An 8,975-nucleotide genomic window follows, 5' to 3' on the forward strand; every position below is an offset into this window, starting at 1 on the left:
GAGCAGCAGACCAGGCAGGAAAAGGGGATCAGAGTGACACCTGGGGAGGGCGTGGGGTTTAAAAAGGTTGGCCCCCACCGGTCTAGTAAATGCTGGTGTTCGAAGTGAAAAGAAACTAGGGCTGGACCTAGGGAGGGCGTGTGTTGGAGCGTTCCTCTGTTTAGACGGTAAGAAACTTAAAGCAAATGCCCTAGTTCAGAGGTAGCATTTCCTAGTGGGTATAGCACTAGGCTAGGCAGCTGGAGGCCTGCAGCCTATTCCTGAATCTGCACTGGCCAGTGCGGGGATCTGAGAATTGCTTCTCCTCTCTGTGCCTTGGTTTCTTCCTCTGTGCAGTGGGCACAATCATGATGTCTTCTGTTGAGCGCTTGGGAGGGATAGGTGGAAATGCTGTTGAAGAGTAAAGCATGACTGTTTATTAAAACTCATACAAAGCTCAAAAAAAAAAAAGTCTCCCAAAGCAGGCGAGGCCTGCCTCTTTCACTTCTGTCCTTTACTGGACTGGTGAATGCACTGCACTAGTCACCTCCACCTTTACTGCTCTCCCAAGCTGGGGCAGCCTGGGCCTCTGACATCCAGCACCACACCCCACCGCTATCATCTTCCGCTGCCTGTTGCCTTTGTTGTGTGTGGTCTGAGCGCCATGTCGTATCTCAGGGGGATGAGGAGGGTGGGGAGCGCAGAATAAATCCTGGATCTCTGAATCATTTCACACAAAGCAGCCAATTTTTCTTTTAAACAAAACCATACACTTCCCACGTTGACTTTTGGGGACCTGCGCATGGTCCAGAGGTGGCTCCGCTCCAGCCGATACAAGCCTGAGGAAGAGGGCGAGAAAGCAGCCAAATTGCTTTGTTGGTGCTGGGACGTGACAGCTGGCGTGTCTCTTCTTTTGGAGCACGGCAGGGACCCAGGAAGCACTTTCTCACAGGTACGATGTGGGGTACAGCAGAGTGTTTGCACAACAGGTGGGTTCCCGTTTGAGGCTCTTGGTAACACAACCCCTTTCAACTGCAAACAGAAGAAAAAGCCCTTGTGCCACTTAGAAATGCAGCTGCACTTGGGACTAAACCCTGTTAGAAGCTGCAAGCCCATCTCCCTCCTGCCCAGGGACCACGTACAGGAAATGTAGTGTTCCTGACTCTGAGGAGTGGTGCAGTACTGGGCTGAGGGGTGGAGGGCGAGATGAACTAGGGTGACGGGGCTTTTGGCTCCGATTCTCGACGGCCCCAAGGCATTTGGGATTTTGCGGGTTATTTCTGGTCCCTGAAGGTCAATTGGAGCGGGGAGAGGGAAATGGGAAGAACTGACAAGCTGTCTGCTCCTCGGTAACGTCTGCCAGCCCCAACGGGGGGAGAGGAGGGGAGGGGGCCAGATCCCAACCTGGAATCCAGAATCTGGCAAGCTGCTAAAAAGAAAGCAAGAAGAACAAGGACGTTGCAGCGAGAATGTAAATACCGTACGGAGAAGGCTGGAGCAGGCAGTTTGCACTTCCCTTCCGCCAGCTCCAGCACGCTCCTCTTTCTGGCATCTCTCATGGGTCTTGCAAAGTGTGTTGACAAAAGAGAGTGGAGGTTGTTTTTTGCCCAAGTCTTTATGTTCGGGCTATAGCTGCTTTACTCCTCCTCTCTGCTCACATTTTCCCATATGGTGACTTTGGAAAATTCCTCTCCGATTTCACTGGAAAGCACAGGAAATTCTCTTTGGTAGAGGGTTGCCTATTTCTGTCTCTAGTTTTGCTACTCACATCTGGAAAGGATCGGACTTGGGAAAGGGGGAAATCATTCTGCACTCAGAGCGTGTAGCTGACATGGCATGAGTTGAGGGAGCCTTTCTGGGCAAGAGATGCTTTTCTCCATCCATTTGAGCTCTGTCAACAAAGGTGAGTTGTTTCTTTTCAGTGCTTTATTTTGTAGCACCCTGATTCTGGGAGACTGTGAGCAGCCTTTTAGCTCCAGTCCTTAGTGTATGTAACATGAATTCAGTGCAAGTAATAAATTCCAACAACCTGCTGATTTTGAAAATAAATGATGTTACTGATGTGGTTGGCTTTTTCTAAACAGAATCCTCTGGATAGAGAGCAGGTTGAGTTGAGGGTAGATTATACCGAGCAGGTTTGTGCTGTTCAGATCAGTCTCATCTTTGTAGGGTACAAAGCAAATCTTGAAATGTCCCCGTGCTTGAGACTTGTGCTTCTGGTGCTGCAGTGTCAGAGTCGCTGCGGCGCGGTGGAGTGAATGCTGGTCCTGAGAGGGGTCACGCACAATGAAATGGGAAAGCTGCAGCTGGGAGAAATGCTGCATCAGCTCTCAGCATAACTGGAAGTTTATTCTTTGGTGTAGGGCCCGGTCCCAAGTCTATTGAAAATCATTAAGATCTTTAAAATGATTTCCGTGCACTTTGGATCAGACTCGTAGGAAACTATTGGGTTGGATCAAGCTCTTTGTGAACTGACTGAGCTTGAACTTAAATGGAGTTAGTTTCTTCAAGCTTTCTTTGAACTCGGAGAAATCAAAATCATTCCAGGATTTATTGCCTGTGCTCCAGCTGCAAGCAGATGTTTCCTTACCCAGAGTGTCTCTGTGGCACCAGAGCAACTCTCACTTCAAAGGCCCAGCTGCAGAAAAAGCACATATTGATGGCAGCAGTGTGAGATTTCCTCTTGCATGTTAGAATAGGATACCAAATTTCATGCTAACAGCTCTTTTTTTTTTTTTTTTTTTTTTTAAGTAGAGCCCAGACCAGCTCTAGGATCAGTGGGTGCTGCTGCAGTGCCATCAGTATACCTAGGCCAGGGCTGCCTTTGGTCCATGTTTGAAACTTTCAACTTTTTGTCATTGGCCAAAAAAAAGTGTGTGTGTGTGTATATATGCACACGTGGGAACGCGTGTATATCTATCTATCTAGCTATCGTAAAAACACCTTCTAATGATGGGAAGTCAATCAGCAGGTGCTGCGCCTTACCTTTTGCATGTTTGAAGAAGAAATCGGTAACAACTCAGCGAGTGAAGGCAACGGCATAACTGATTTCTGAGGTTGTCTGACCCCACACACTGTAGGAGCTGCTCCTTTATAAGGCTTTCCAGCAGTGGGGCTCAAAGTGCTTTATAAAGGAGACCACTATCATTTAACATGGACTTCTACTGAGAGGGAAGCAGAGATGCAGGGAGGCAAAATGACTTGCTTGGAGCCAGCCAGCAGATCATCTGCAAAGTCAGGGATTGAAGTTAAATCTCCTGAGTCACAGTCTAGGGCTCTCTCCACTAGGCCACTCCATCTTCTGCTCATACAAGAGGAAATCAAGAGCAACTTTAAGCAATTCAGTGAAGTTGCACTGAGAACAGGATCTGGCTGCTTGGGCGCTCAGAGTATGTTGGGGATCGGGAGCCAGGTTCCAAGTTGGTGCAAGGCAGCACACGTCCACTGATATCTCCGGAGCTCTGCAGTTCACATCAGTGGTGAGGTTCTTGTTACTAAATGCAAAGGAGAAGCAGTGTTTGTCAGAGATGAATGGGGTATTTGTGCCATTTTAAGATCAAGAGTCCATCTTGCAAGACTGGTCTAAATATGAACCATCCCAGAAAAGCTGTTCCATGACTTCCCCTGCTTAGAGCTGCTTCGAGTTGCATGGTAGAGCCTAGATCACACTGATGGGTCACAATGCTGGGTTTTTTCCTGCAGCACTACGAGACGGGGAAGGGATAAAACACAAGCCACTAGCAGCTATATTACTGCAAATCCCCCTCTGTGAAACCTGAGAAGCACTGAGTGAGGCAGGGGAGCTGGGCCTGGGCCACTTGGCCCGTTTGAGAGAGATTTAACTTCTGTTTGCATTGTTCCAACCTGCAGCCAGAAAGATCAAAGTTGAACGTTAGCCAAGGCGTTCGGGTTCAGCTCAGCACTGCTTTCCAAAAGCAACGTAAGGTCCAGGCATATCGTATTTTCAGGAGGTCAAGATTTATTGCAACTCGGGACACTTTAAACAGACCCCAGGTGAGGCCCATCTCGGTACTGAGTTATCCTTTTCCACTACACCATGTTTACATTAAGCAAGATGCATGTAATGAAGGGCAGCGACTTCCCCATGCAAAACTGGGTGGAACATTATGATCAATGGTTACATAAGACTGATGTTGTGTAAGCTGTATATAAATCTCCCTGGTCATCTGGTGTTTCTCTGTTTGTGAAAGGGAGTAAGCTAATTCAGTAGCCAGGCCTAGTTCAGCTGATGCTACCGAGGACCTGTAGATCCACGCTAGGGACACACTGGAGTACTAATGAGGGGTTCTCACATTAGTACAGTGTCAGGGTCCTGGTGCCTTGGCTCCCCATGTGGATTAGCAGCATTTCCCTACCTCGGAGGGATGTGATGAGGATAATACATTAGACAGAGGTCCTCCGACAGCATGGCGAGTGGGTCAGTTAGAGAAAACTGTGAGTGGGAGGGCACCTAGGGTCAGTGTCATTGAAGAGTATCCAGCGTCTGGCAGACAGGGCTGTGCTAGGTGTCGCTAGTGAATACAGTGCCGGCAGATGATATTCAAGGCGTAGCATCGTTCTGGATTTGGTAGGACCGGTGATCCGCAAAAGGCTCTCACTTAGTGGCACTCTTAACAGTCGCTTCCTGCAGCACTTGGGTATCCGTGCTTATGCTCTCCACGTATTTCTGCACAGTGAAACACGGGTCTGGCGGGCTCTGCTGTAAACTATTATGAGTAGGGACCTGCTTAACTCCTAGCAAAACAAAGCCATGGTTACAGCTTGCCCATAGCACGATGGGCCAATTTCTCAGGCATTTCCCAGCGGCCCTGCCCCTTGCCATTGATTGCTAATTGGCAGAGAGGCCCCGCCATCACCGCAGCAGTCAGTAAGTCTCAAGCACGTGAGACTGGCTGCAGGGATTGCCACACTGCCGAAGTATCGTGGTAAGGATTGGGAGATTCTAGAACAGCAAAATATGTGAATAATGTGCTGGAGTTTTTCCTTTTTTGGGTTGACATCATGAGAAATCGCAGCCGACGGAATATTTCCCGGCCATCACAGATATTGCCAGTTTTCATGGTTTCCATGAAACTGCGAATTAAGTAGGTCTCTAATTATGAGACAAATAAAATGGCCACGATGCCCTTTGGCAGTAACGCTCTAGAGAGGAGTGGAGTTTCTAAAGCTGGGGCTGGTGCCTGGAGCGCGTGGAGGAGTTTGCTCTGCCGGCTGGACGGCACGTGAAGCCATGGTGCTAGCTGGGAGGCTCACCCCTCGGCAGTCATCCCAGCATAATGAGGTTGTTTTGCTTGTCTCCTACAAACGGCCCGTCGTGCCTGTGACTCCAAGCAGTCTGAGCTGTGTTGTGTTGGGCTGACACCCAGCTCCCTATGCTTTCTGTTTGGTTTCAGGGGAAATGCTCCCAGGCAGCAGCTTTCTGCTGGTGCTATGGCTGTTGGTCTCTAGCTCCAACGTGATCCACGGTCAGAATGACGAAGACAACGAATTTCTGGAAAATTCATCCACATTGCTGAATCTAGATCCTAATTTCCCAGCTCTTGACTGCCCTAAAGACTGCCGCTGCACTCAGGAAGGAGTTGTGGATTGCGGAGGGATTGATCTCAAAGAATTCCCCATGAACGTACCAGAGTTAACGAACCACCTTTCGCTGCAGGTAAGAGAGTACCCAGCAGGTTGGGTTACAAACCTGCCAGGGTCTGTTTTCAGCATCGTCCTTTTGCTTCTTTGCATTCCGGCTGCAGGGCACTCGGATGCTCTGGGCCTGGCTGAGAGCAGGGAGGATGGGTGGCCAGAGCAACCCTATGTTCTTGCTCTTGCTCAGTGTCAAAAAGCCCATCTGGGCTGTGGCTGCGCTGCCTTGCGCTGCCCTCAATCTTGAGGGTTGAGCCTTGGCAATCCATTGAATGCCAGTGTCAGCCCACTCCACTATCCAAGTGCTTCTTTTGCCCTGTCCCTAGCTGTCCTTTCTGTTTCTTCTGCCCTCTTGGCTCAGGGATCTTACCAGCAGAGAGAAGCTAATTTTAATCACATTAACTTCACGTTAATTTATTTTTAAAATGGTTTCTTCTCTTGGACTGGTAAAGGAGAACATTGAGCTCTGCTATAACCTCAGCTGTCCCCAGTAATCGGGTCGTAAACAGGGAGCAAGTGATTAGAGCTGAGACTTTCCTTATGGCTCTGAGAGGAGAATTTTATTCCAAATAAGATGTATTGTTTACTGAAGGCTCTTAGTGTTGACCTTCCTTTGGAGGATGTTTGCAGGATTCATCCCTAATATAATTCATCCCTAATCATCCCCTGTAGCTGTCAAGCAATCTATCATGTGCTAATTGAAATGCCAGAAATGGGGGCAGCTGGTCACCTACAGGCTCCAAACTGCAGCCCCAAACTTCCCTCTAGCCCCCATCTGTGCAAAAGGGTGGCTGGAAGCAAAGGAAAGTTATGCACCAGATGATGCACTTAGAAAAAACTTGCAGGAGTTCAAAACACCAATTCCTCTGCCAAGGCACTCACAACACAGACAGCTAATGCTGGCCTTTATCCCAGCCCAGTGCAACCAGGAGGTAGTTTTGTCAGGTCACTTTATTTGCAAGGCTGTAAGTGTAGTGAACTCACCTTTCTACCGAACGGCCTGTTCATCCAGGCAAGGGTGTGTGTGAGGGCAGAGAGCCCAAACTTCACTTCGAGGAGTCAAGCAACAGCATCCTGGCAGTTGATTCATCTTTCCCAGCTGAGGCTGTACTGCAGTTTGACATACAGCTATGTTATTAAATGCATCTTTTTCCTGCCTTTGATCTACTACATGAGGATTCTGGCAGAACAAGGCATCTGTGCGTGAGACAAAGTGATTAATGCCAGTGTAAATCAATCCTGACTAAGGTCCATATCACTAAAACCGTTCCTTTCTTCTCTCAACCCCAGGGTGAAGGTGTTGCTCCCCATAAGGCTGTAGTTGGATTGTTGGTCATTTGTCAGCTTTGAAGTGTTGTGCAGTGCCAGCCCTGGGGAATATATCCATAATTATTACTCTCTTCTATTGGAGGAAGAGAGCCAGATTCAGGTCTCTAGTACAGCAGCGTGCATCTAAAACAGGGGCATCAAAGATACAGCCTGCGGGATGGACTGGATCCGTATAGCCACGTCACCTGGCCCCCACTGCTGTCCCTGTGTATGCCAATCTGGGCCGTCCTCCATATGCAGGATCCAGCACTTGCAGTGCCTGCTCTGGCCAGTCTGCGACCGCTGCACATGGAGATGGCTACAGCTGGTTCAGGGCAGGCACCGCTTGGGTCCTGGAGCAGGCACTGCATGCAACACAGTCCTGCATCAACCAGAGCAGGCACCGGGTCTGGCCTGCAGGGGATGAGGCTCTGTGGGTCCCCCACATGCCAGATCTGGCACCTGTGCCATAGGTGATGCCAGCTCCAGCCAGTCTAGGACCTGCACTGCATATGGCATCCACCCTGAACCGGCTGGAGCAGGCACTGCACCCCCATGCCCCAATTAGGCCAGAGCAGGCATCATGTGGTGCAATCCTAGACTGGTCAGATTGGATGCCCAGGTCTGTGAGCCCAGTCCGGCCTGCGGGCCAGCCCCACACCACTCATCTAGCCCATGGAGCGGGCCCACAAGGCCAGATGAGTTTGACGCCCCTGATCTAAAGTGGTTCCACATTTTACCCCTCGTTTAGAACGTGTCCCAAAGCCTTTCATGAGCTATTCTTTGGTAAGTGCCACTGATGATAAGTAGATGGAACAGGCAGTTTGCAACAGGTAATTCAGAGCTGTCATTCAAAGTGCAGCTAAAGTCAGAAAACCTGTAATACAGATTGGTACCTTCTTGCTTAACGGGTCTGTTCCTGCTGTGCTCCAGTCACAGCCACTTTCCCTCCTGTCAAAAGCAGACCTTTCACTCTTGTTTAGCCCACTAGACAGGAGGCTGGTTCCATGCTGCATGCTCTTTGAAGCAGAGACCATCACTTCCTATATCTATATTTGTACAGCCCCTAGCACAGTGGGTCCCTCATGCTGGCCGGGCCGCTAAGCTCCTCTATAATATACATGGTGGATAATGATATGGATGATTTTCAGCCTTGTGCAGTTTCAGGGAATTGTTAATGAAAGCCTGATGACAGGCTGTTTGTTAGGGGGAGAGCGTCACAGATCAGAGCCTGCTTGATGTGCAGATTCCACTGAGTTTGCAGTTAGCAAATCCTGTGTTTGCTTATAAAGTGATCGTGCTTTATCAGAAGAAAATTCATTGCAAGGCAAATGAGGCTCCACGAGGCCAGCCTTACAGGGGTCCTTCTGCTTTTCCACAAGGTCTACTTGCTATAGTTTACTACTATAACTTGCTCCTTATGAGTAACCAGAACGGGTCTTGAGTGTTACTAGAGAAGAGCCCAAGCTGTAAAAATTCATCCAGGTTTTCAAACCCCGCTGCGCACAGGAACACTGCATTCACATGCTTTGGATTCAGGGTATGAGCCTGGCCCATTGTAGAGAGAGGGCCTTTCCTGACATTTGGATCCAGATCCAGACTTTCCCAAGGTTCAAAGCCTGGGGTTTGGTTGGGAGACTTCTTGAGTTACTTAGCTGATGATCAATAATGTTCTCCCTTTCCCTAGAATAACCAACTGGAAGAAATCTCTCCAGAAGAGCTTGCTCGTCTTTACAGGCTAGAAACACTCAATTTGCAGAACAACAGGCTCACGTCGAAAGGTAAGCTTGAAAACCTGAGAGCAGAGCAGAGAGGAACCGTTGACCTTGTTGCTTAAAGACAGTGCAGCATGAGCTTATATAATAACCCTGCTGGTGCTCGCAAGCAGGAGGTGCGAGGACTGGTGGGTGTACTTGTGTTTAGAAATGCCTGGAATGACTGGCGAGCTGCATCTGTCCTTTGGCCAGTGCACAAAATGTGGAGGCACTTTATCATCTGAGACAATACTCAGGACACAAAAATGCAGCCCTGCT

At 49.0% G+C, this 8,975-nt stretch overlaps 1 protein-coding gene across 1 annotated transcript in view; it reads left to right on the forward strand.

Moving 5' to 3' along the window:
• Positions 1 to 959: 959 nt before the first annotated feature.
• The window catches only part of PODN (podocan), a 33,402-nt gene continuing 25,386 nt past the window's right edge, over positions 960 to 8,975 (forward strand). The window contains exons 1-3 of the mRNA XM_006025792.3: positions 960 to 1,882; positions 5,394 to 5,656; positions 8,630 to 8,723. Of these exons, the coding sequence (XP_006025854.1) occupies positions 1,846 to 1,882; positions 5,394 to 5,656; positions 8,630 to 8,723 (394 nt within the window). The 5' untranslated portion in view covers positions 960 to 1,845. The remainder of the gene's footprint in view (positions 1,883 to 5,393; positions 5,657 to 8,629; positions 8,724 to 8,975) is intronic.

This window comes from Alligator sinensis, unplaced genomic scaffold (assembly GCF_000455745.1).
Source record: "Alligator sinensis unplaced genomic scaffold, ASM45574v1 scaffold172_1, whole genome shotgun sequence".
In the NCBI taxonomy this organism is placed as follows: domain Eukaryota; kingdom Metazoa; phylum Chordata; order Crocodylia; family Alligatoridae; genus Alligator; species Alligator sinensis.